The sequence below is a fragment of the Ovis aries genome, chromosome 21 (assembly GCF_016772045.2).
Source record: "Ovis aries strain OAR_USU_Benz2616 breed Rambouillet chromosome 21, ARS-UI_Ramb_v3.0, whole genome shotgun sequence".
In the NCBI taxonomy this organism is placed as follows: Eukaryota; Metazoa; Chordata; class Mammalia; order Artiodactyla; family Bovidae; genus Ovis; species Ovis aries.
The window spans coordinates 30854521-30881982 of record NC_056074.1 but is presented as its reverse complement, the minus strand read 5'-3'; the positions used below and the strand labels follow the sequence as shown (position 1 = coordinate 30881982).

The 27462-nt window shown below is 53.8% G+C and overlaps 1 protein-coding gene across 3 annotated transcripts in view; it reads right to left on the bottom strand.

Annotated features, from left to right (window-relative positions):
- The window catches only part of OPCML (opioid binding protein/cell adhesion molecule like), a 1044992-nt gene extending 1020070 nt beyond the window's left edge, over nt 1–24922 (bottom strand). For all 3 annotated transcript variants that reach the window (XM_042238243.2, XM_042238245.2, XM_042238246.2), the window contains exon 1: nt 24507–24922. In XM_042238243.2, the coding sequence (XP_042094177.2) occupies nt 24507–24756 (250 nt within the window). In that variant the 5' untranslated portion in view covers nt 24757–24922. The remainder of the gene's footprint in view (nt 1–24506) is intronic.
- Between the last annotated feature and the right edge of the window lie 2540 nt (nt 24923–27462).

The following is a 27462-nucleotide window of genomic DNA, read 5'->3' as shown; positions in this document are numbered from 1 at the left end:
TCCAATAACTGAAAAATCGTCCAGATCAGAAATAGATGACCAACAACACCAGCAGAAATGTTTAAATCTAAGGATCAATTCAACGAATAACATCAAAGGAGAAATAGCAGAAACCACTGCTCCTTCTCAAGTGGGCAGCAGAAACAGGCTCTGTGAGCATCAATCAGGGGCCACACCTGCCTCGCCACCGAGTCCCAGGTGGCCGGACTGTGCCCTACTCTGGCATGAATCGGGTGGGTGGCACTGAGCCCAGGAAAGTCCTGCCAGCTTCCCTCCCAGCCACGATGCTGCTAAAACACAGGTGTTTGCAGATTTAATCTCTCCAGGGTCATTTCACTGACAGGATGCTTCCTCTGGGTGCCCCACCCTGGGCTGGCGGAGCCTCTCTCCTCCCACCACCTCCTCTCACCCCGGGCTCCCATCAGTGGAGGGGACAAAACCAGGTGCCCGCCCGCTTGCCAGCTCAGAAGGCCCAGAGGCTGCCGGCCACCCAGAGGACAGAAATCACGCCGCTCAAGTCCTCCTCCTGCTTCCAGCCAATTTCTACTCCCTTTAATTCAATTCCGCTCCTCCTGACCCCAGCAGGCTGGAGTTCCAGAGTTACTTTCAACAGATAGCACCAATTACCGAGGTGTGAAACTAGAAACCTTCCCGTTTGGAGAACAAACCCAGAGACAGAGACGGGACTTAACTGAACTGAGAAGGAAGGTGGAGAGAAGAGAGGGGTGGGGTAGCATGAGGGCAGGTGACTGGCAGGCAAGGAGGAGGCTGCAGACACTGGCCACCCAGAGGGACCCCCGGAACCATGATGGGCCAGGGAGGTGCGTGGGCAGAGGTACCTGCAGCTGGGACAGTCCTCTCAGGCCTGGGAGAGTGCCAGCCCGACCCCACTGGACGCTGCCCCACCTGAACCCCCACGCTCCCCACAGGTCACAGGGGCCACGAGGTCTGTGGAGAGACCCTGGAGTGAGGTAGGGGAGCAGGGCGATAGGCAGAAGAAGGGCCCAGACACCCCCACCTAGCTGCAAAGGCAGCCAGAGGTCATGGTAGTGTGCACGCCTGAGGCCAGGGCTTCACACTCCCCACCTTCCTGGGGGGCTCCCCTCTCACCCTGTGCCACGTGGCCTGGAAATCCAAACACACACCCCGTCCTAGTAACACTGTCAAAATTAAGTCTGGGGCTGGTTTATGCTTCTGTGGTCGAAATTAATTGGTTCCATGACCTTTTTATACTGGCGTCCTGTCCCCTATAAAACTTAAATGGAGTAGGTACCCAGCAAAGACTTAAACTAATGTTTTAAAGAAGATTTCTGCCCTTCATAAAGCCGGTCTTGTTATCTAAGAAAAAGATGACATTCCTCTGGGAACAGTAATCAAGACTGCCCTTCCCCACCTGCCCCTGCGACCAGGGACAGGAGGACAGACTTGCTCTCTGTTCCAATCCCAGAAACCCCCAAGGAATGAAGAGGGTGCTTACTTCAGGTGGACCAGAAGCAGAATCTCTGGTCCAGAGAGAGCCGGTGGGAAGCCCTGGAACACAGCCCAGTGGGCACTCGAACACCTTGGACAAGCACTGGGGCCTTGAGAAGCCCCCGCCCTCCCTCGCTGTGTTGGCCCAAGGTCTCTACCTCCCCACGCCACCCCTACCCCTCCCCGTGGGCTGGACTAAGGGTCTCGTGCACAACTCAGGGAGGAGCCTCCACAGGTGTCTGTGAGTCCACAAACACTGCCTCAACACAGAGGAAACAAAAAAAGAAACAAAGACACCTCCTCTCCCTGCCGCCAGGAGCAATCATAGTATCACCCTGTTCAGGGAAGAAGTTACCCTAAGAATCTCAACCAGGCCTTCCGACTTTCTGTCCAGACCCTCAGACACTCCACTGGAACCAGCTCCCTCGGCCATTCTCCGTCGGGGCACTTGCTCCTGGATTTCGTGTCCACTGAAATGTGTGGCCAGGATCCCTAACTCCAGAGCTGTCCCAACACTTGGGCCCACCCCCGGTGAGAGGAGACTCACTTCTAGACTAGACTCAGGGTGACCAGCCATCCCTAGGTGCCAGGACAGACAGGCCCCAGGCAGCAGGGATCCCAGTTCTAAAATCAGGTCAGCTCTGGGCAAACTGGGCTGAGTCTGATGATCCAGCCTAGGCTTGGTTCCTGAAAATGCCCCACCCTTAGCAGCACGGATGGGGCAGGAGTGACAGTGTGTAAGGCCTCAGCTGGTCTGGGAGGAACTGCAGAGTGGCTCCACGTCCTAAACTCTCAAGGTGCAGAAAATGAGCTTCACAGAAATACATCTGCCGAGGAGTCAACTTTACATGGCAAAGTTAACTCTGAAAGTCAGATCTAAGGGCCCAAAACCGTGTTCTTTCTTGGGTCAGGCACCCGGCAGGTCCTCCCAGCCCCAGGCAGGGACCTCAGGGCACCCACCACCCAGGGCCCACCTTCGAGGCATTTCAGAGACATTAGACGGGGCCTAATCCCAGCTGGCCAGCATCTCCTCCCTCCCCGCCCTCTGTGACTGAACACGCAGCTGTAAATCCTTCCCATCTGTAAACATGCGTGTCGTTCCCACCATTGCTTAGCGCTTCTGACACTAATTGCTCTACAGAGTGTGTGCAACTGGCAACACCTTATTAAAACTGAAATATATTATACTGTCCACTTATTGCTGCTTTATAGAGATAAAGTACCCTTACCACATGGAACGCTGGCAAAGAATCTGACAAAGTGGCTTCTGAACAGAAGCCAGCAAGAGGCAACTCCTGGGACAGGGCCTGTCTGGGTTAGGCCAGAGTTTGCCTGACCTGCCCGAGAGGTTTTGCCAAGCGGAGACTCTCCCCTGTGCTGTTCTGGTTCCATCTCAGATGTTGGTGTCCACGGAGCCAGCCCTGGGGCTCTTGGAGCTGAGAAGGCAGCCCCGGCGCGTCTTCACGAGCCATGCCAAGGGCAGAGGCACACGACAGCCAGGACAGGCAGGTGCGGCTGGGCGGCAGGCATGCAGGGCAGGACCTGCAGGCCCAGGGCGAGAACTCCCGCTCCAGAAAAACCTGGGACATGGCAGGCTGCCTGAGGGACACCCACCCACCAAGCCAGAGTCCCACAGTCAAAACAAAGCCGCTGTCAGCAACCTCTGCAGACACCTGCCGACCCTTAACCATCAGAGAATCCACCCACCGCAGCTTCAGCCCAGCCAGCCTCTGGGGGTTGTTACATGGGACAAGACTCCAGTGACCCCCATGCTGAAAGAACAGGACTCAGCTCTCCAACGAAATACCCCTGAGTGAGTGTCGCATGTTCAATCATGTCCGACTCTTTGCAACCCCAAACCTGCCAGGCTCCTCTGTCCTTGGGATTCTCCAGACAAGAATACTAGAGTGGGTTGCCATTTCCTCCTCCAGGAGGATCTTCCCGACCCAAGGATCAAACCCGTGTCTCCTGTGACTCCTGCACTGACAGGCAGAGTCTTTACCACTGAGCCACCTGGGAAGTCCAAATAACCCTGAACACATCCCTAAACAAACCTCCCAGCTATGATGGCCTGACCACCCCTCTGGTTCACGAGCTAAGAATGTTTTTTACATTTTCAAAAACTTTGAAAAGAGGAGGAAGAATATGAGATAGAGACCTCATGAGGCTCGCAAAGCCTAGAACAGTCATGTCATAGGAAACAGTAGCCAGCCCTGTCTTAAAGGAAAGGATGGGAAAGTGGAGAGAAAGGTGACCCCGGGTGGCTCAGAGAGAAACTGTGGGTGGAGGGAGGGCCGAGGGCTGACACAAAAATGCCACCAGGAAAAGACTGCCCACCTGTGTTGAGCCAGCTTTGCAGAGTGCTGAGATCTGTTAGACTGTGTTCACCGTGCTTTCCGGAAGGCCCCTCTGAGGAGTCTCTCTTCTGTCTCACTGATGTTTTTCCACTGTCTCCATCCACGCCAGCACTGAGGCCTGCCCAAATGGGACCGGGCGGCCCAGGGGCTGGCAGATAACAAGGAGATGCGGTGATGGAGGGGAGCCTATTGTCACCGTCACATATTGTGTTTCCGAGACACCAAACTGCCTGATCGCTCTGACATTTCCGAAACCAAATTAAAATGCGCCACCATGGAGACAAAATGTCATTAGCCTCATTATAAGTGATTGTGTTAAAATAAATACAAAAATAAAGTGAAAATTAGTCCAAACCATTAAAATACAGAAGCAAAAATGGCCAACAGGGACCTTACAGGAGACACACTAAGAAAGGCTGAGATGCCCCCAGGGAGGCAGGAGCGGGGGATGGAGCAGCAGCAGACGGGCAGCAGGCTGTGGGTGGCTCAGCTCAGGCACCAAGGCTGCTGTCACTCGGCCACTGGCCATGTCGCCTGCCCTTAGAAAGGGTGAGTGGCCCCACTGACCCTGGAATTCCTTCTCCAGGAAGAAAGGAAAATGACCTCTTCTTTCACACATGTCTGTGAAGAGCTTTACCTCTAAGCAGAAGGAATAAATAAATGGCCTTTTGAGCTGGAGAGTCTGGACGATGTACCCCCACCCCCGCCCCCAAGAGAGAGGGCACAGGAAGCCCCTTTGGGCAGAGAGAGAACTGCCCTCACCAAGCACAGGGGTGTCCTCACAGGGCAGCCCCTGCTTTCCCCAAGAAGGAAGGCCACAGACAGAGCTTCGAGGAGCATCTAGGAACCAAACTCGGGTCTGCTCACCACATGCAGCAAAGCCAACCTACTTACCCAGGTTGTGGTGCAACAAAGTGTAGCATTTGTTACTGAGGCCGAGAAAGGTGTGCAGAGGAGCTGGTGCTCAAATGCCTGAGCTCCCTGTGGGTTTCAGGGAAGCATTTCAGAGGCCAGGTGAGGGCAGGTGTCTCAGGGCCTGTGATCAGCTCCTGCACAGTTCTCTGGTTGGCTGATGGTGAGGTCACAGGGTTAACATTATCTGTTCTCAGGCACCAAGAGGCCTGGGGGCTAGGGGCTCACAGTCATCAAGCAGTTAATTTCTTCTATTTGGAGGTGGTTTTAGCACCTCGTAAAATGCCTCAGGTATTGTTATCTGAGTGATTCAAGAGGATACAGGGGAGGGGAGAGGTGGGGGTGTCCCTGGAAGGTCCAAGGGGTCTTGTTCATTACACCAGATGGCCCTGTGTGGGACATGGAGACAGGGTTCTGGTTTACAACCCCATCTGACATCAACTCAGCACCTGCCCTGACCTCAGTCCGCCGTCCGCCATCCGCCGTCCGCGTGGACACAGCCTCCCCACTGCCCCAGTCCTGCACTCTCTGCTGCTTCACCCCACCTGCCCTTTGACCCTCCCTCTTGCCTCTTTTACCCATACCCACTTCCTTTGGCACCTCAGACTTGACCCCAGAAACCCAGCCCAGGCACATATTATCTATCTCTGCATTTCTCATTCCCACCAGTGGACACTTGCCCTTAATGCCTCCTCTATGGACACTGACCACAAACAAGCAATGGTGTGACTTTTGCTTGGAGAAAAGGAGAAAACCAATCCTTCCCTCAGATCCTTTGAAAGAGAATGTGGATTCTAACAACTGCCCAGCCCCTAGCCCACCCAAGAGAGCCACGTGAGGCCCATCCCAGCCTGTCCTATTCCACAGGAGCCAGACTGAACATGCTCAATTCCTGCCTCAGTCTCTGAGTCCATAGGGACATGGATAGCCAGTCCTGGCCTCTCCACTGCTAGGGCCACATCATCTGGGGCATAGCTACCTACTGATTGGCACTGATTTCTCCCCATTTTCACCAAACATATGAAGCCTCTAATAAATATGAACCACCCAAACTGGAAGCACAATGTAGAGTAAGTATACCTGGTTAGCATGAGGGCCGTTCCTGTTTTCTAAACTCTTTCTACCAACAGCACCCTGGACCCACACAAAACTCTCGAGTTAGGACAAAGGCAGATATCATAGTTCCCTGCTCATGTCTGAAAAAACGGAGGCCCCAGCATAGACAATGTCTCGTCTGATTTCCCATCATCCAGAGAAAAGGGGCTCTGATCCATACACCTGAGTTCTCGGTTCAGTCCAAACTCAGTAGAATTACTTTGTCTGAGTCTTACGGAGCAGAACAAAGAATTCCAAAAGTGCTGAGATGCCCACGGGGAGCTTGGCCCCTAAGCAGAGCCCCTAAATGCCCAGTGGGATGAACAGGGGCTCCAGGGCGTCACTGCTGCCGCTCACTGAGCCCAAACCTTTCTGCAACACCTGCGGCATCCTTGCCTTTCTGCTCCTCTCTCGCTGTCACCAAGATCCCTCAGGAAGTGTGGGGGTGAATTAGTGGTATATTTTGTTTGCTTCAGATGAGTTCCTGAGAACACTGCACAGGGAGGCCCCCAGGAGACGGAGAAGGTAGGGCCAGTCGTCCTGGTCAAGTCAGAGGTGGTGCTGCTGCAAGAGGTACTGAGGGCGCTGCCCTAAGAACGGGAGCAGAAAAGCTTTTCCCTGGAGACCCAGGCAGGATGGTTACTGCTCAATCATCCTGTGTGAGTGCCCCATACTGGCCGGGCTTGAGACGGAACTCTGTGCAGAGCTGGGGGAGAATGCGTCCCTTGGACTGCTGCAGCTCCCATCAAGCCCACTCCTCCACTCTCTTCCTTCCAAAGCCAGCAGGCATCTGACTTCTCTAAAGGTTTTTCATTTTGGTCCCTGCACCACGATCTTTCTCCCACATCCCTTATTCTTAACCTCAGTGTTGTCTTAAAACTGCGTCCACTTTCCCTGTTGATCCACAGGGTGGGGTTCAGGAGAGAGCACCTTCTAGGGGCAAGCCAGCCCTTCCTTGGCCCTGAGGGACACCCTGCTATAATTCGGACAAAGCAGCACGTGGACCAGCAGAAGGTTTGGGGAAGATGACCTCACGAAAGGCCTGACATTCAGCATAGAAGACACATCTCCAGAGGCGAGAATGCCAGCATTCTACTGCCATGAAGCAAGAGGAGGACAAAAACATGCCAAAATAGGTCAAAGGTCAGGCTTCAGAACCGGGGCCAGCTGCAATCAACTCTGATTTCTGAGCACACACTGGAATCACAAACATCCAGCCAGCTGGGTCCTTAAGGGATGCCCTGTGCAGTCTTCTGTAGAGAAGAACTCTGAGGCTGAGGAAAGGCCAGTGACCCACCCAAGAGCACACAGTCCAGCACGGCCAGGAAGGTGAGTTCAGGACCTGGACTCCCATTGCCGCTTCCAACACCACTGTACTCATTCGGGGAGCAGGGGAATTCCTGAGTACAAGTCGTTCACCCTCTGATTACAGAGAAGAATCTTCATAATGGTGAAGACATTTTTTGGCATAGTCATTGAGACGGTAGATCATTAAAATCCCAAATGAGCCAGGGGAGATTTTAAAACATCCTAGCATCAGACATTGCACCCTTATCAATTACATCAGAATCTCAGGAAGGAGGACCCAGGCAGGGGTCTGGGAGTTCTGAGCTCCCCGCACCACCACGCCCCATCGTGGTCCCACTATGCAGACAGGATCAAGAACCACGTCCTGGAGTCCAGAGGGAAAGAGTGCTTGCTGGGTGCAGTGGTCAACAAGGCTGCGTCGAAGAGACTGTTCCTGGGCTGGGGTGTGGGCTGAGATCAGAGCCGAAAGCCAGACCTGGAGTAATCAAGAGTCTTCATTTCCACTCTGCTGGCCCAGGGAGCACACCCTGAGTAGGAAAGACCATGAAAGCCATTGGACACTGCTATCCTCTCTCTCTCTGAGCCTCTGAGTCCACTCACCAGAGCGATCTGGGGTGAGTGACTTCTGCCTCCAGATTTCCATGCAGAGAGGGTGAAGCAGGTTGAGGAAGGGCCCCGAGTCTGGGAGTCTGCAGCCCTGACCCTGGTGGAACCCACTCCAGCCTGCAGATTCAACCTGCAGTCACCAGCTGGGGGCCTAGTCTGCTGTAAGTGCTGCGTTTCCTGCCCCTAATTGCACGGAGGAGGGGAGGAAAGGAGGTGGCGGAAAGACCTGTCAGGCATCACCTCGCCCAGGCTTCACACCCAGATCTCATCTGCCTGTGTCAGCAGCCTTACCCTTGGGACCAGGCCCACATCCAACAGCAAGGAAGAATCTGGGGCTACAAACGTGGGGCCATGAACATGGGTGGGGGCCATGAGCCTGGGGGGGGGCGGTGCCCACGAACATGGGGGCCATGAATGTGGGGGTGGAGGCTGCCTGGGCATCCCCCTCTTGCCTGGCATCACCCCCAGTACCCGGTCAGAAGGATGGGACAGACAGAAGGGGCCATGCTTTTCAAGCCCCCTCCTGACTCGCCTATGGTCCCTGATACAATGGGGTAGCCTGCCTTTCAGTGTTTACCCTGAGGTCCCCTTGAAGTCCTCTACTGCATGCATGCTCAGACCTACTCAGCCAGCCTGCTCCCACAGGTCCACATTGGCAGATCCCCTCCAAGTGCCAGAGTGGCTGGGCAGGTACCACAGGGGGTGGCGGGGTGGCAGCACTGGGGGAGCTCCTCCTCTAAAGCTGACCGACTTACACAGGATGTTATGCTCAGGGGAGCCGCCCACTGGATCATTTACCCAAGAACAGCTCTGAACCCCTCTTCTGTGTGGGACCCCACTTCCCAGCCATCTCCTGAAGACTGCTGGGGTCCCTCTTGTGCCCACGTTTACCCCTTGAATCAGACACAGGAGCCAAAGCTCTGGCTTCAGAGAATCACTAAGGCCACAGAGGGAAGTTCTTGGGCAGAGAATTCTGCTGAAGGTTTGCTTGTCGCTCCAAGGGCCTGGAAATGCAGGTGGGCCTCTGTGAGGCCTCAGATGCTCCCAGCTGGTCATGGCGCAGGTCATGCATGGCTGCGAGATGCGGGTCTGAGCAGCTGAGGACCACCGCCCGGACAACCCCTTTCAGCTGGTTGTTCCAGGTTGAGAAGAAAGCGTTTCAGACCTTCACCAGATTTTCTCTGGTGTGATCTACAGGGAACTTTCTCCAAGAGGGAGGAGCATGAGAAGTGTCTGAGCCAGGACTCATCAGACCTCATTTCCACCCCTGAGCCCCGCCCCCACTCACCCACGGCCCCTCTGCATGTGGCTGTGTGAACCCACATGAGTCTCTGTGCTGGGCTCCAGTGCCTCAGGTCCCTTATGACGCTGACCATTTGTGGGCACGGACGTGGCCTCCCGAGGCTTGGGCTTCTCATCTCACCCTGTCATTAAATGCTCCAGAGAACGTTATGAACCCAGCCTGCACTTTCCCAGCAATAACACCACCCGTGTTCCTTGAGTCAGATCCTGCAGTGACAGGTGACATGTGGCCAGGAGTTCCACCAAACAAGGCTGCAGCTCACTCTCCTGGTGGCTGTTGCCCTGACCCTTTACCAGCCCATCGACACGTTGCCACAGACGATCACCCACATAATCATGTCTGTCACCTCGTTCAGAGCTGAAGTCCCCGGAGCTCAGTGTCTGGGTCTCTTCCTTTTTCCTTCTGTGTTCCTTGCCCTGGGATCTCCTGGGCTGAGGTGACTGTCCAGCTCTTTACAAACTCAGCTCCAGGGTCCCCCTCCCCTCCCAGATCTGGGAAGCCTCTCTGGTTGGAGCTTCAAGAAAAGGTTTTTCACTCTTCTTCGTGCTTTCAGGGAGCAGTTAATGACAAGGCTGGAGGAGAACACATGGTGCCCACAGGCTTTCCAGTCGCCCCTCCCCAAGAGACCCTGAATCCTGAGCCTCCAGAGCCTGGTAGAGATCGAATGCTCACCAGACACCCACGGCACCTGTGACCTTGTCGAACTAATCGTCCAATGTGGAGTTTCACCATGAAGCAGCTTTCACCTAAACCAAATCTGGCATTTATAATGGAGTTCGTGAAAAGATCCTAATCAGTGAGCTAGATCGCAGAAATTAACAGTTTAGCTTCTAAAATTACTGTTGTCAACAACCCCGCAGCAGAGAAATCAGGCCACAGGATCAGCTGAGTATAGAGAAGAAATTCGACTCAGAACCACAAAAGGTTAGTCCTTACATGGCAAGGCAAGGCCTCCCAGGGCTGTGAAGGCCTCTGCAGTAGCCAGGGAGCCCAAGAGCACTTCTGCAAGGACTGGAGTAGCCTCAGGACCAGTCATGAGAAAGGCATCCAGACAGCGGGCACGGGTCCCATCCCCAGGCATCCATAAGGCCATAGAGCGGCAACGCTGTCAGCGTCCCCAGGGTGAGGTCAAAGATGCTCACATGGGGACAAGAAGCCAGCGCAGGGTGGGGCTGGACAGGGTCTGGTCTGCTTTCTGCCCCAGTGATCTGACTACCCCTTAGGCTTGAAGTCCTGATACACTGACCTCTCTAATGCGGGCTCATGCTTCAGCTCACAGGTCACTCCAAAGTGACTGAAGTGGGAGGAGGGGGGTGGATTCCTCCAGCACTCCTGCTAGGTTTCTGCCTCCTCTGCTCCAGCTCACCTGTGTCCCTGTGTCTGCTCCCACCCGTAGCACCTGGAGCTCCTGAGATCCCTGTTACCAATGGACTGTGGGTAAACACAGAATGCTCTGAGTATCTGACCAGAGATCCCTCCTTTTCATCAAAAACCAGTCCAAACACTCCAGTCAAAAGTGCTTTTTAACAGACACAAAGACACAGAGAACAAAAAGTATAGACAACATGGTGGGAAGCGGGAAATGGATTGGGAGACCGGGATTCACATATATACACTACTGATACTGTGTATAAAATATATAACTAGTGAGAACCTACTGTATAGCCCAGGGAACTCTACCCAGGGCTCTTTAGTGACCTAAATGGGAAGGAAATCCAAAACGAGAAGAGACGTGTGTATACATATAACCGATTCACTTTGCTGCACAGCAGAAACTAACACAACATTTTAAAGCAACTATATCCCCCCCCAAAATTTTCAAGAGTGCATTTTAATATTTAGGGCCATCCTCACTTCTTTATTGGACAAAATTCCTTCTATTTCAAACTGGCGCCGGATTTTTAATGGATCTCAAAACTCTACCACCACCACCGTGAGTAGGTTTACACGACTGTTTGCAACCCATGATCTCAGACATTGCATTTTAGTTTAGTTTTAAATGTTCATGCATAAGAATCCCATCTGCGCTGTCACTCTAACTCCTGACTACCCTCAAGCTAATACAGTAAACTCCAAGACTGCCCTAAAGAAGAGAGTTGTTGGAACAGTTTGACTAATGAAAATGGCACAGCCAGGGATAGAGTCAGTCCAGCTAAACTAATCATGCGGTTGTGGCCTAAGACTTTCCGTATCTGCTTTACTTCAGACATATTCCCACCATCACGCCTAACAGTTTATCATCAGTGCACTCCCCTTATTAGCCATCCCTACAAAGCATTCATCAGAGAGCACCCAGCATAGATGAAGAAGTTGATGACCTGATTTACAGATTTGGGATAAACCTAATTTTCAGTGGAACAAACTGAAAACTAGAAGCTTCTCACAGACTTGAAACCAGGATGGATCAGAGGTGCAGGCCTCTGGAATAAAAAGAGAAGGCTGTCCTTCATTAGAGTGGTGAGAAAGACAACTGACCTAAGTTAGGGGGTTGCTAGGAGACCGTGCTGACCATTTAAAACCACACAACAGTAATTCTCAACCAGGAGCAATTGTGTGCCCCAGGGGACATGTGTCGGTGTCTGGAGACAATCACGGTTGTCACAACCGGAGAGGGGCTGCTGGCATCCGATGGGTAGAGGCCAGGGATGCTGGTAAACATCCTGAAATGCACCGGGCAGACTCCACGACCAAGAAGTGTCCTGCTGAGTATCAAGACTCTGGCGACATCAGGGAAATCATGCTCCAGAAGCAAGAGCAGGACCACAACCATTCACCAAAGAAGCATCACTGGAGGGCAGAGCCCACTTCATGAGCCCCTCAGTGTGTGTGCTCCAGGTAACAAACCAGGAAGATGAGAAAGAAGGCCAAGGGTGCACTGCATCTCCACAAAGACTCGGGTCACATGGGGGGAGAAATAGGCAGCTTTTTCACTAATCCAGAGATGCCAGAAACCCAGGCAGAAATCTGCAGAACTTGGGATGAAGATGTCTCACTTACTCAGAGTCAGGGGAGGGCTTCCAAGGCCCAGGGCTCCAGGCTTCTGCGTAGGAAAATCTGGAAGAGCAAGTCCCTGGAGTTGACGACCATACACGCAGCTCTCCCAGGACGGCCTGAGAGTGTTGCGGGGCTGCAGAGCAGGGCGGGTGCTATGACAGGGAGCTGGGGAAGGCAGGAATCTGGAGCGAAGAGCCAAAGGTGGGCCTGCTCTCAACCCTGCACCACACCAGCTTGGACCCTGCCAAAACCAGATGCGAGACAGGACAGAGTGTCAAGATGTGGGCCAGGGAGCATCTGAAGAGAAGATGGGATGGAGCTGGACAGCAGGGTCCTCTGACTCAGGAGTGTGAAAGCGAGGCTACAGGAAGCCTGGGCAGACACAGGGCCCTCCTGAGGAGAGGGTGGCCAGGCCCTGGGGAGCCTCAAGCCGATGCCGCCCATCACAGAGGCCGTGTCTCTAAGAACGGCCGTGAGCCGGCACCTCTGGCGGGTTCAGTCTGAGCAATGTGGCCACATAGCCAACAGGGCCATGGGCTTCGGAGAGCCGAGGTGGGAAGGGGACTTGTGACCTGAGACCCCATCCTCGGGGCTGCGCTATCAGTGGGACAACATGCGGGAAACCATCCAGCGTCACCAAGCTTCAGCGTCACCAAGCTTCCCACTGGACTCCTTCCTGTGTGTCTCGGTCAGCGTGGCCTCTAAACCTTCCCCCAACCTGGGCGGGACCTTCCCGCAGGGGAAGCCGGGCCCGTTTCTGCAGCAGGTGGTCCCTGCTGGGGAAGAGCTGGGCAGAGAGGAACAGGGTGAGAACTAGGATGAGGAACCACGTGCAGCTGGAATGGGGGGTCCCCGCGCTTAGCGCGTTTTCCTCCCCCAAGACTATTCTGCATTTACTTCCCCTCAATGGTCCTTTTTGATAAACAAGAGCACACCCGTAATCCTGGTCTGTATCCAGTGACATGTTACTCATTTTTACCACAAAGACGGCATTGTCGAAGGACATGACAGCTGCTCCGAGACGGGGCCTGCAGAGCAACTGTGCTGCACCAGGACACGGAGTGGGGTGAGGTCAAGGACACCTCCCATGCTGAGTCTTGAGAGGAGCAGCCAGAGAGGAGCCGTGGACGCCTTCTGCCAATGACAGTGTGAAGTTTCTGTCCTGACTCCAGGCCCAGGGAAGTGGCACGAGCGGAGTTCTGGACCTGAGTGGTACTGGCCCCAGGGATGCTCTGAGTGCTAAACCGAGTAAAGGAAAGGAATACCAGAATTCCTATTTTCATTTCTGTATCTTATCCTTCTTGTTATTGTATATGTGTAGTGACACAGATTATCTCTGCATAAATAAGGACAGTGCGTGCACAGGCTCTAAAACAAAGTTGAGAGACCACTGGTCAGGTACTGGGCTCCCCTGGTGGCTCAGATGGTAAAGAATCTGCCTGCAATGCAGGAGCCCTGGGTTCAATCCCTGGGTCGGGAAGATCCCGGGGGAAGGGAATGGATACCCACTCCAGTAGGTGATATATTAATTGTACAATAGGTCTCAGTTTTTTAATAGCAAAAAGGGATGGTATGAAATAGGTCAGAGTGGGACTACTCTGGTTGCTCGGGGAAGATGGGGTCATGGAATGAGGCAGAGACTTCCCCCACTTACCTGCAACCAAGCCTGCAGGGCTCTGAGGCCCCCAGGAAGCAGGGGGGCAGGATGAGGAGGTGAGGGGCTCAGGTGTGGCAAGGGCAGGCAGGAGGCAGGCAGTCGCTGTGTCTACCAGGATGCCCTGTGCTCAATCTGGGGTCTCTGGTATTTTTCCATTGCTTGGCCCACCCTCAGGGGCCCTGGGCAGGGCTCTGCCCACAGAGGAGTCTGCCCCAGAGGGCCACAGGCGTCGGAAACCACCCACACACCACTCAGCCTTGGGCAGGGCCTCTGCTCTGAGGCTGGAGTGCCCCAGGGCTCAGACCTGGCCTCCCTGCCCACTTGGGTCTCTGCCGCATCCTCGGCCCCATATCCTGCCCGCAGCCCCTGCCTCGCAGCCTCATGCTGTCTTCATCCTTCCCAGTCTCTGGCCTCCAGCCAACCCCAGCTCCACCTCCACCCTGACTCCCTCCTGCTCTCACCTCTGCTCTTGGCCGCCACGCTGCTCTGTCTCCTCCCACAAACATTCAGTGCGAAAGAGGCAGCTTTGGAAATTCTAAGAGCATAACAAAGATATTTCTCATATATCCAGTTCTTTGGGCAGGTGTTAGTCGCTCAGTCATGTCCGACTCTTCGTGACCCCACGAACTGTAGCCCGCCAAGCTCCTCTGTGCATGGGATTCTCCAGGCAAGAATACTGGACTGGATTGTCATTTCCTTCTCCAGGGGATCTTCCCAACCAAGGATCAAACCCGGGTCTCCAGCATTGCAGGCGGATTCTTTACCGTCTGAGACACCATACATTCCAAACACAGGCCTCGGTGAGAGGTCTGCTGATGGTAACCAAGAACCGGTGTCCCAGATGAGTTAAACTGAAGGACAGGTTTGTTTTGCTGACAAACCTACCACAGGCATCATCCCAGATGTCACCGTCAAAAAGCAGCAGAACAAAAAAAGGGTCAAGAATTGAAAATAAAGCGGGATAGAGGATATGGGGTGAGTTCACAGGAGAAAAGGCCCCTCACGCAGCTCCTGAGGTCTCTGCTTCCACAGTCTCCTACAAGCCATGGCAGAAGGGTCAGTGGCCACCGTTAAACAATTTTTATTGAAGTAAGTTAATGTAAAATATTACAAAATTACAGGTATATAATATACTGACTCACAATTTGCAAAGGTTACACTCTGTTCAGAGTTATTATAGAATATTGGCTATATTCCCCATGTTGTACAGTACGTCCTTGTACCTTATTTTATACCAAAAATAAATAAAGAAGAAAGCAAGCAGTTGTCCGGGTCATAATATAGGTATGGGCCGATCTTCGTGGGCACCGTGGGGGCAGGTGTAGGGCGGTGCCCTTTCACTTCCAAGTAGAAGTGTTAGTCACTCAGTCATGTCTGACTCTTTGTGACCCCTGGATCCAAAGTGATGTCTCCTCTTGGACTTCCCACGTGTAATCACAACTCAGCTTGCCCCAAACAATCATCCTAGTGACCAAGTGTTGAGCTCTTACAAGCACCAGGCTCTGTGCTCGTGGCTTTATTTGAGTGTATGTATGTGTGTTAGTCACTCAGTCGTGTCCAACTCTTTGTGATCCCATGGACAGCAGCCCACCAGGCTCCTCTGTCCATGGAATTCTCCACGCAAGAACACTGGAGTGGAGTGGAAGCCATTCCCTTCTCCAGAGGATCTTCCTGATTCAGGAATCAAACCTGGGCCTCCCATATTGCAGGCAGATTCTTTACCATCTGAGCCACCAGGGAAGCCCCTTCCCCCTGAAACAGGAGGAGGGGGGTACTCATCAGGAAAGGATGCAGAATCCCAAGAGATTTTCACCATCTCTTCCCATCTGGGCCTCACCCAAAGAGGCGTCCACCCCGGTGCCAAGTAAGACTGGGCACGGCCGTCTCCGTGGGAGGAAGCCTCCCTTGGACTGGAGGCTGATGGGCTATTTCCACCTCCACACTCTCTATTCCAACATTCTTCGCCTTCGAGGAGCTGGGGATCCCCTGGCACTGGGCTCTTCAGAAAAACCAGGTTGGCTTATTCAGAGAAGCAAAGGCTGCTTGAGGCCTGTCTTCCTAGAAGGGAAATGCCCATTGGAACCTGGCCCCAGCACAGCCACCTAGATCTCTGTCTGCTGTGAATATGCATCCTGGCTTCCCATTCCACGTGGTCCACAGCTCTCCTGACCCTATCTCTCCACTGACTACGCCCAGGCCTGCGTGGTGCATGGTGAGGGCAGAGCAGGGAGCGAGGAAAGGGGTGCAAGCCTTCACTTCAATCGTACATCATACAGTGGTTATGATGTACATGGAGGTTCTATATACACTGCCAGTCCCCATTTCACCAGGAATCGGTACTATAACATTCACAGCATTTTCGGTGGATTTTCTTCTCTTGGGTTTGATGGTCCAGTGCTGATAAAGGCAGGTACATTTCCCAGTGTGCAGACCAAACAGGACAGGCAGACATGCGTGGGGTATTTGATATGTACCACCTCAATCATCTCTCTCCACACATCAGGATCAACTGGTTTCTAGAAGTCTCCCAGTTCGTGTACAGACATCATTCAGAGTATGAGGATGCCCCTGAGAAGGACAGGCTTCTCTCTTGCTCCTGACTTGTCAACTGGTACCGGGCACTTGGAAGTCCCTTGCTCCACATGCTCCTTGCACACTAAGATAAGAGAGCTTCGGGGAACAGAGCAGGAGCCGAGGCTGCAGGTCCACTTTCCAACAGGGGACCTCACGGGAGGCTCAGCATAGCTCAGTGCCGTGTTAAAAAGCCACCAGCTGTGCTGTGAGCACAGGATGTTGAAATTCCATGTGGACATGCTTGGCTGGTCCCTGCTGACTGTGTGACGTTAGATGAGACACTGGGCTTTCTGTGGCTCGACACTCTCGGCTGTGGGAAAGGAAAGGACAGGGCACTCTCCAGCGGCCCTCTCAGTTCCCAGGGCTCTGCTTTCCTATGTAAAATTAATAGGACTCACCCAGGTGGTGGGCGTGATGGGGAGGTCATGCTTGCTTTCATGACATCACAGTAACACTGGTGAGAAGCCTGCATCCTAATTCCCAATAATCAATCTTGAGTCCAATCCAAGCATCTCTAAAATGCCTGGTTTCTTAGGAGCAGAGAGACCCAGGGAGGATCCAGCAGATGATACTGCTGGAGCCCTTTGTGATCTCCTTAATGTACTGGGAGGTGAATGATGCAATTTTAAGCTCCTACATTAGCTGCTAAGAGGACACCAGAGAAGGGACTGAGATGATGAGACCTCCAGGAGTGATGGTTCCAGGGGAAAACTACACATGAGCTGAAGAAGATGGTCTGTAAGCAGAACATGCAGGACAGAGCCTCTTCTCTGCCGGGTGCTGCCAGGGCTCACCGTGGGTTTACCTTAGACGTGGGTTCTTCAGATGCATCTGGGGCAGCTCTAACTCTCCCAGAAAGGCTTCATGTCACCCGTGTCTCTCTAGTCCAACATTCCCAGCCATTTCCCACCTGATCTACTGCAGAGGCCTCCCAACTGGACCTCCCTTCTGAGTCTGCTCCCTTCTAACCCCCTCTACATCTGTACAGTAGCGAGATGGAAATGTAGGTCACGATGCTCACCCCCAGCAGATAAGCCGCGTCAGTGGTGTTCCATCACGTCTACAGTGAAGACCAGGACAACTAACACGAGTTTCCAGGGCTGCTGGCCTCCTCCGGTACCACACTCCCTTCCTCCATGCTCCAGACAAACAGGACAATGCCCTCTGGTCCCCTCTGCTCCTGGTCCCTGCATGTCCTGTTCTGTCTGCCCCTTCTCATACCTTCCCCGGGGTTTGGATAATTTCTGCATTTCATCCTTCAGATCTCAGCTCAACTGTCACTTTTGCAGACAAGTGGTCTTGCCTCCCTGGCAAGTCAAGCCCTTCCTGCAGCCCCAACCTCTCCTCCAACAGGACTCACATCAGCCTAACTTCCCTCTATGGGGGCACGGACTTGAGACACACAGTCTTTCCCATGAGGCCATGAACATCTTGAGAGCAGGGACCACGAGGACTTTGTTCAGGCTTCATGTGTCCAGCACAGTGCCTGTCACACAGTTATCACTCAATAAGCAACATGTCAGACAAGCAAATGTGACTGGGACTTACGGTGTCATCATCAGACAGGAGTAAGGCAAGCCCCCTGCTGCTCAGAAGCCCACAGCCACGAAAGAGTAAGACTGAAGTCAGCCCGGCTGTAAGAAGTGACTTGGGACAAACACGAGAAGCCCTGTCTCCATTTCCTCAGACTGGCTGAGCCCTCTGACCTGGTCCTGTGAACGTGAATCTGTTGCGGTGTCACCTGCTCAGGCATGACTCACCTGTGCTATCATTGTTTGCCCTAAACCCAGCATCCTACTTACTGAGGACACAGCTCCTCCTTGTAGCATGCGTCTGCTAGCACTGTGAGCATGAGTCTGGATTTCTAATAATTGCGGCCACCTCATGAGTTTCCATGCTAAGTCGATTCAGTCGTGTCTGACTCTTTGTGACCCTATGGACTATAGCCTGTCAGGCTCCTCTGTCCATGGGATTCGCCAGGCAAGAATACTGGAGTGGGTTGCCATGCCCTCCTCCAGGGGATCTTCCCAACCCAGGGATTGAACTGGAGTCTCTTAAGTCTCCTGCATTGGCAGGCGGGTTCTTTACCACTGGTGACACCTTCCTGGATTTGCTTAAACCTGAGTGATTTTGGTTCCCATGAGGCCGGCGGCCGACATCAGGGCCCAGGTCTGTCTTTACTGAGAGACCCTCACTCTCGGGTGTCTCTGTGGCGACAGGTGACGTGACATGCAGGAGCACTGTCCGCAGCTCTGAGCCGCCGTGTGCATGTGTGGCTGGAAGCTCGGGCTGGCGTTTATTGACAAGCGTGAAGACCGGAATGAGTAATCACTACAGCACTTCCACCTCCCATTAGCAAACCCTCTCTGTCAACACAGAGAAGCTGATGGGAGGCCCAACCCAGGGGCCCAGATGCCTGAAGATTCGATGGAGGAACAGAAAAGGGTGGAGCGGAGAAGCTGACACTTGGTAGCCGTGTGACCTGGCTGGTCCCCTGTGCATGTGTCCATTTGTCCATCTCTTTTGTTCAGTTCACAAGCGCTCTGTGAGCACGTGTTCTGTATCTGCCACTGTGCAGGGCACCCCGTCATGTGACTGGATGCATTTCCTACCCCGAGGGACCACAGTCCAGGCAGCAAAGCGAGACATAACAGGAAGAATCACCCTAAAATACCTGGACTCAACAGTGTTAAACAGGACAAACCTGGCCTCCTGGCCTGGGCAGTAAGGAGGGAAACACAACCTACTCTGGAGCATCTAGAAAACTCTCCTAGGAGAGAGAAGCTAGAGCTGAGCCCCAAAGGATGGAAAGGACATTTATCCAGAAACATCATGAAGGAAGGGGCAAGTGACCTCACAGGGGAATCTCCTGGGGAAGGAGAGAGCACAGTGTTTGGGGACTGAGCCCTGAGCGATACGGAGCACGGGGCAGGCAGTGGCCTGGGGACCAGGTTGAAATTGCTTTGGACTCCCGTCCTAAAGCAACCAGAAGTCTGCATAGGGTTTTAAGCAAAGAAAAGACAAGCTCAGGATTGGACAGTATCTTCCCTGCCTATCTCATGATCGCTTTGAGAAATGAGCAAAACTCAAGATGAATCTCCCAGGTAGACCACAAGGCAGGAATCTGGTATTATCCTCGGTACAGCCACTAAGCACAGGTCCAAGAGCCTCTGTAAACTCCCTACAAAGAAATGCGCAAGAATGACCACTCAGGCTGCTTTAGAGGATCTGTACCCTGAGATGTGGAAGGTGCTGATCCTCCCGGGGTGGGTGTCACTTACCATTTCCCGGGAGCGTGTGAGCAGCCGCTCCAACCAATGGCCTGTGTCCCACTGCATCGATCCATCTGGGCCTTTCAGGGGTGTCTCAGCGCAGCGTCTCTGCTCATTAAAGGAAAGTGCCTGTACCATAATGATAATGCCTCGCACTTACCCAGCGCATCGCCCAGGGGTGTCTCAAAGCATTCGGCAAACATTTAATTAAGTTCGCCCAGTGACGGCAGGGGAGCCCCCAGCCTCTGGGCACCGAGGGACCTGGGGGGAGGGAGGCGCTGGGGAACCAGGGTCAGGCTCCAGGCCCAGGGCGGGTGGGGGGATGCACGAGGTCCCTACATGGCTGGGGAAGCGCTCCCCTGCATGGCCGTGGTGGAGTGCGGTACAGGCCGGGTAGAGGCCAGCCCCCATGGGCACCCACAGGAGAGCACCCGGGCTTGTGGCTATAGCAGGGAGCCCTGGAGGAGCAGAGATGCAAATCCTGAGGGACAGGCTGCTTTCCTTGTGGGGCTGTGGATGTGACGGGGAGGGAAACTGAGCTCTGACTTAGAGGCATGTGTGTGTATGTGTTGGGGGTGGGGCGGGGGGCAGGAATGGGTTTAGTGAAGGAAGGATGTGTATTCTCACACCTACAGGAAGGGAATAGCAAGCACGTTTGTCTTCAAGTTTATCCCTAATACAGGGTCTCTTCCTGCCCATTCCCAGGATTACCCTCGGTGCTATGCGGGGCCCTACAAATACCACCACCTTAGGGAACTGACTTGAGTTGTGTAGAAATCTAGCAAACAGAGCCATATCCTTCCCCCCACTCCTGTTACTGCCTCCCCACTTCAGGGAAAGGCAGAGGCAGCCAAGGCCTCGCAGGTTGAGAAGCAAAGACTCAGTTTCCCACCAAGAACATGAAGGCAGATGAGGCTGGCCTGAAGCCTGGCACCTTCAGCGGGTCAGGCAAGTGGGCAGAGAGCGGGGCCACCCCTGGTGAGGCCAGCCTGGCTCCCTCCTCTGAGCGCCCGTCTGGCCCCCGTGTCTGGAAGGTGCCACCCAGCATCGCGAGTGGTACGAACGCCCATCCCTGCTGATGGGGCTCGCAGGCAGCCACCAGCCATCTGTGGGCCGACGCCTGAGATCTCCCACAGGAACAGCCCGGCTGGGCATCCAGGCCTCGTCTCCGCCCAGGCAGCTGCGGGCGATGGCAACAGCCCAGGGCTCGGGTCCAGCGAGCCCAGGACCGGAGGTCACGACCTAGAGGCTGCAGGAGATGGCCCAAAGCACCAACTGGCTGAGCCTGACAAAAGGCCCGAGAGCAGAGCCCCTGAGAAGACTGCAGAGAAGCATCGGGAACCAAAGGGGCCACATCAGCCGCCCTCGTCCTCCACGCAGAGAAACCAAGGCCCAGGAAGCTCAAGGTCCATGGGCCACGGCAGCAAGGTCCAAGGGCAGGAACACTGGAATAATTCCGTTTCATGAACGCTGTTCTTAATTAAGGCAGGAGGGCATCTTACTCTGCAGACTGTGTAATCAGAACCCAGAGAGGGTCTTGGATCAGCGAAGCTGGGACTGGACGGCTGGTTATCACCCCGTGACAATGACTTGTACATCATCATATGCTCCACCCTGCCTTCCAACTCCTCTACCACAAGGAAGGCCCGCTCCTCTCCTGGGCAGCAGCCCCCTCTTTCTGCCCTATTACTAGGAGACCAGGCTGGGTTTTCTATGTTCACCTTGTGATCAGCTAGCCTACATTTTTGGCTACTCCATGCAGCTGCAAACAAGAAGCAAACACTGCTCAAACCTGTGCTACAGATTACTGGTAGACTGAGGCCCAGAGGAGGCTCAGGAGAAGGTGACAAGCAGGAGGTTGTGATCTCAGCAAGGAGACAGAAGCCCTCCTGATCACAGAGCCGGTCCTGGCACCAGGGAGCTGGGCCTCTGACTTGGGTGACCCTGTGCTTCCAAAACTGAGCCTTGGCTGTAAAGACAGCACCCCCTCGCCCACCCCCTCTGCCGTGCCGGGTCTCACGCAGAGGGAAGAAGGCAGACCCGGAGAGGTTTGGATTCGAGTGCTGCAGGCCGTGGTCAGATTCTCAAGTACAGACAAAGTGAGCGTAGAGGGGCCAGGGATGGGGGTGCTTGCGAGAAATGCCCATCTGCAGTGGGGGTGGGGGTTCTTACGTTAATCCGCACCACCCTCACTTTTCACCCAGGCTTGCTTCCCACCCAGTCCTCTCCCACCAAGGCCCCGGGACCCCAGATCAGGAAGGTTCCCTGCCCAGGCCCGTCTCTGCTCCTGTCTGGGGCCACAGGAGCCCCCACTCTTGGCACGCAGGGTCTCAGGAACATCTCAAACCCAGAGTGACAACTAAATTGTCCACCGAGTCCCCTCCCCATCTTGTGTGTGGGCTCACTATGGTTTCCATGTGTTACTGCCTTTCCCGTCCCAGAGAGTCTGCCTAGAAAAGCAGTGTTTGGCCATGGTTCCTCCTCCCCGCTCCTGCCTCCCCCCTCCACCCCCCCACACCCCCCCCACCCCCGCTGCCAAGGCATCAGGTGACAACAACATTAGCCTTAAAATTATTCTGGGATGGAGACGCGCGTTTCACCAGGAAACAGAACACTGCAGAATGAAATGGCATCGCGGCCCAACCAGGTCAGGGCTGCATTATTGCATTAGCCTCTGCCTTTAGACGCTGGGAAAGTACACGGCTAACGAGCTGGTGTTAACCCCGAGGGGAGGAAAAGCATCATTAGAAACAAAGGGGTCGAGACTAAAAACACAGCAAAGGAAGTACAAGAAGTGAGGCGGCAGTCACCCCTGAACTTCTGGGCACAGCCAGGCCCAGCTTCCCCGCAGGAACCCTCCTGAAGCTGCTCTCCTTTCTCTGGGAGACTCCAGGGCAACTTTCCTCCTCTTCCTCCTCTTCCTCCTCCTGGGTGAGGAGGCCAGCTTCCAGCACAATCACCAGGAAGAGCAGCCCTCCCAGCAGAAATGTCTCCCCCTACGTGGCTCACTGAGCTTATCTTGGAGAGGACAAGGGGCTGGGGGAGGCCGTGCCCTAGAGCAGAGCCTGCCTCAGGTGGGGGTGCGTCTGTCCCCAGTGGAGAGCTGCCCATTGGGTACCTGGTGCCCTGCACCTCTAGGGGGAGGCATCACAGGCTCTTCTCCCTTCAGAATGCACTGCAATGCAGCTCCAGCACCCTCCAGGGGCTCGCTTCCTCCCCACTTTGGAAGTGCAGTGTTCAGAGAGGAGCCCAAAGCCACCGAGGGTGGTCCCAGCGCTGGTGTCCTGCCAGCTCTGCTCTGGCTCAGTGAGTGGAGGGGGGAGCTGGGTGCTGGGGGCCCTGAGCTATCACCCAGGCAGGGACTGGTACCCCATGGGAAAGTTTGTCTCCTCACCTGGACCCACAGTGCCCACCTGGCTCCCTCCACCCAGCTGCAGAAGGTACTAAGAGCCCCTTGGCCTTCCCTCCTGAGCCTGTGGAAACCCCCTCCCAGGCCAGAACCTGGAAGAAGAGGAGCAGCAGCCCCCATTCTGAACTTCTCAGCCTGGAACGTGGTTGTGCAGAGCCCGTCTTGGCTGGGAAACGTGCAATTTTAAAACAGCATCACATAGCATCGTACAATGGAATTCCTCTTTTTTTTTTTTTTTTCCACACCATCCTCTTCTTCCCACTTCCCAATAAACTTTTCATTTTTCTGATTTCACTTTGGCAGCTTAGAAATACTTAGGCCTTTATGTACTTAAATTTTAAAAAAGCCAAGAAATTCTGAATATAAAAATGTGAAATCGTGTGTTTTACCCATACTAGGGATACCTAAGGCTTGAGTCTTAGTATTTACATCTATGAATCTCAATTTGGAAAAAAAAAAGAAAATTCTTCTTGGGCTGGGGCTGAGGGTAGAAACCCCACAGACTCTCAGATGCTGTCTAAACCCTTGGAAGCATAGCCCAGTCCCTTCAGCAGTGTTTGAAGGCTGCCTGCAGGCATTCAGCTGTCTGCTTGCGAACGACACGCGTGCAATTATCAAATCTATTACAACATGTTGGGTTTTGCAACACTTCCACTAAGCTTGTTCTGGCAGGATTGCAGCATCTCACCTGTGTCGCTGCAGGATTTGTTCCCCCCAAACAAGTTACTGCTGTGCTAGGTGGCACCACGTTTAAATCACCAGGGAGGGAAGGAAGGTACTGAGGAGAACCAGGTAAATCCAGATTCCCACCCTTCCCCTGATGAGAACATTCCAAATTCTGTCAGGAGAAAGTCGCCTTTCAGATGAGAGGAGGAGGAGGCGGAAAATGGGATTCTGAATTTCAAAGGCACAATCTGCCCATTTGGTGGAAGGATAAAGAAAGGATGGCGTTGCGAGGGCCTTGTAAGAGGAGAAATACTGGAGCAAAGAAGGAGGGATGGGAGAGGAAGGGGCTAGAGTTGAGTGGGGAGAGGGTTGGGGGAGGGAGGGAGGAAGGGGAGAGGGAGAGAGAAAGGAGGAGAGATGGGAAAATAGAGATGCCTGGAGATAGGAGGGGTGCCGAAATGATGGGCAGAAGAACCAGGACACCCCCCTATCTCCTGCTGGTCCCAACAGGAGTGGCAAGAAGCACTGGTTGCTGGGAGTTGAAGCCCCTCTCCTCCGACCCCTGGGACACAACTGGTTAAAGCCAGCCGGCACTGGGCACCAAGAGACAGCAGTGCCTCACAGCGGGTGCAGCTCTCGAACCCAGCTCACCAGACCGCCGCCGGTGGCGCCACCCGGGGGAGGGCGAACCCCAAAGCTATGCTGCAAGCACCCGTGTGTGCGCGTGAGGGAGAGCTGAGCGGTGCGTGCTCAGGCGCGAGCCCACCTCGACCCGCACACGCAGCTCATACTCCCTGGTCGCCCCCTCCCCAGTTCACCCCTGCCCCTTCCCCTTCGGCTCCTCTCGGAGCCGCCCCGTGGAGCCGGAGCCCCTGTCGGGTACCTGGGATGAAGAGCAGGGCGGTCGTCACGGAGAAGACGATCCAGCAGGCGGGCTGGTGCATCTTGAGGCTGCGGGGTTCCCGCGGCTGGGCCGGCTGCTGCCGCTGCCGCTGCCGCCTTCCTCTGCACTGAATTCTGAGCAGGTTTAAATCCAATGTTTGCGAAGGGAGGGAGAGAGCAGGAGAGAGGGGGAGCAGGCAAGCAGCGTCTCGGGTTTTTTCTTGCACAGACACACAACTGGTAAGCACCATCAGCACCAATCTGTGCGGGGCGCGGAGCAGACCTCCTCCAAGGCTCGCATTGGCTCCACTCTCCTGAGCGACACGCGGGCACTTTGCAGCGGGGAGGCTGGGCTCCGGGGAGCCTCGGTCTGCCCCCGACTCACCCTCGCCCCGAGCACGAGGCGGACGCTGCTCTGTGGGTGAGGTGCCAGCGCGCAGGGCTTCCTTCCTTCCGTGGGCAGAGGCGCGCCTTCGTGGCCAGAGGGAGGGGCTGGCTCAGGGCGCAAGAAAGGCACTGAGACCAAAGCTCAGGCCAGTTCTTCACTGTCTTCCCTCCTCCTGGTCTCCAGGTGGGGAGGGGACAGGAGCCGAGGCTGCCCACGGGGGTCACTGGGACATTTAGATCTGTGCCCGCCCGCCGCCCCACTCTGTTGTTAAGAGCTCTTAGAAGATTTCAGTTTTCCCAGCAGGAAGGTGGGTGCATCAGGGTTTTCTCCACCAAGGATGCAAGGAGAATCGGCCCGGTTCCCCACAATCAGAGCATCCTCAAACCCCAGAGGTGAGGCTGCAGACGTGGAGCAGTTGGTGTGATGAGGCCGCCAGGGGCAGGGGTGTGCTCAGAATGACGGACAGGAGGCAGCCTGCAGCTAAGTCTCAGGAATCTCCAGGTGAGAGAACTCAGAAGGAGCCTGAAGTTTTCTACCTTCTACCCTGGCTACTGTCCACAGCCCGTGCGGCCCTTCCCCTGAAACAGCCGTTCGCTCACGTGGACCGTTCCTCTGGGTGCGCAGCTCCTTCCTGCTCCACAGCTGCTCTCAGGAAGGCCTCCAGGCCTGCCACGGGCGCTGCTCTCTGCTCCCTGAGGAGGCGCCCCTCTGATGGACCTGCTCAAAGTCCAGGATCTGTGAAATGAACAACATGGGGTATTACAGAAGGTGCTGGGCACACACAGTAAACTATAAATATTTCTGCCCCCAAGTGTTCTCTCGAGAACCCACCAGGGCCTGGATACCTTCCCAGCTCAGTGTGTGTGCTCAGGCTCATGGTCTGTGTGTGACCGACCCTGTGGGTCTGCCCTCCACCTTCACTGAGATTGCAAACATTTTCCCAAGTGCCTGCCATGGACACATATTCACATGTATCATCTTAGTTCATCCTCATCATAGTCCCACGACTTGGCCATTACTACCACTGGGTTTTAGTAGGCTGAAACTGAAGCTCAGAGAGGTTCAGCAACTTGCTAAAGGCCACACAGCTAAGAGAGTTAGGATTCAAACACAGAGGTGTCCTAAAGGGAAATCCTCACAGTTGCCATTAAGTAGCTATGCCTACTGCCAATTGCCAATGAGTTTTTCTGGTCGTTAGACCAGAACAGGGGCTGTTTCTGAAAAAAAAAAAAAAAAAAAAAGAACTTATGCTTTTAAAGAAGTAAAACAATCAATGCTTTACTTGGTCGTCACTGCCAGGGCTGTAGCTGGGGGTGCATCTGAGGCTCCTGCTCCCAAGCATGCACGTGACACACATCTGAGTCCCAGGTGTGCGTGTGTCCTGGAGGCTCCAAGGGCACAGCCTCTGGTCCCTCTCGAGAGCTGATGGGCAGCAGGAGTCAACCTGCCTCAGCCTCTACTGGACCCAGAACAGTGGCGGGCACTCCGTGTGCATCTTCTCTGATTCCCCCCTGCGCAGATGCAGACGCAGACCAGCTCAGAGAAAACCCAGTCTCTTCTCCAACGCCGTGAAGTGGCAGAGAACCTAGGACCTTCTTACTCCAAATTCATCTTCTTTCTCTATTTCCCTTCAGTTATATTTGTGTTTTAAAAACCTCCCATTTATTCAACCAAGCTATTTCCTATAATACACACATACACATGCCCTGCACCTTTAATTAAATTCATGTTTAAGAAACATCAATGTATAACAAGAAATATTTTAGTTTTTCAAATGTGTATGCCTAATAAAACCTTTTCTTGAGCAAACACATAAATATGTATTTTTACTGGTCAATTCTTATAGTCTATTAAATGATTAAAATATATGTCTCTTTTATTTAAAGAAAAAGTAGGAGAAGAAACATATAAATGTATATTTAATCAATAGATGGCACCAACTCTGAAAAGAGATATTACGGTCTACTGGGTCTGTTTAAACACCTTAAAAAATACAAATACAAATAAAAATGCTTCAATGCATATTTACTAGGGGGACTGTTCTTTCCTCTGGAGTAAATAATATGCAATTTTATACCTTCTATGAATCCTTTTTTTCTCCATCTAAAGCAAATAAAATCATCAAAACTGTATTTAAATAGTCATAAGGTAGGAGAAAAACCCAACCGAAACCAGGCAGTGGTGCTGTGATGCGGACTGTCACCTTCCACTCTTGTGTCTGCACTCATCTTTCCTCTGAGCAGGGACAGCGACACGGTGGACCGCTTCAGAGGGAGGTGGGTCAGGGTGAGTCCTTCCCCAAGGTAGCCCTGGGCCCCCCCAGCCTCACCCCTGCCTGCCAGCATTGTGACCTTGGGTAAGGAATTCAGGAACTTCATCCGAGCTACAGTTTAAAAATGTGTGTATGAAAGACCACACCAATGATTAGACTGCCTTTTGGCACTTCATTCATGGCATAAGCATTCATCTCATCATGTACTTACTATGAGCCAGGTAAATACATACTGTGTGTGACATTCAGGAAAAGTAGCACAGAGCAGGCTAGAAGCCCATCCTTGCCCACCTAAAA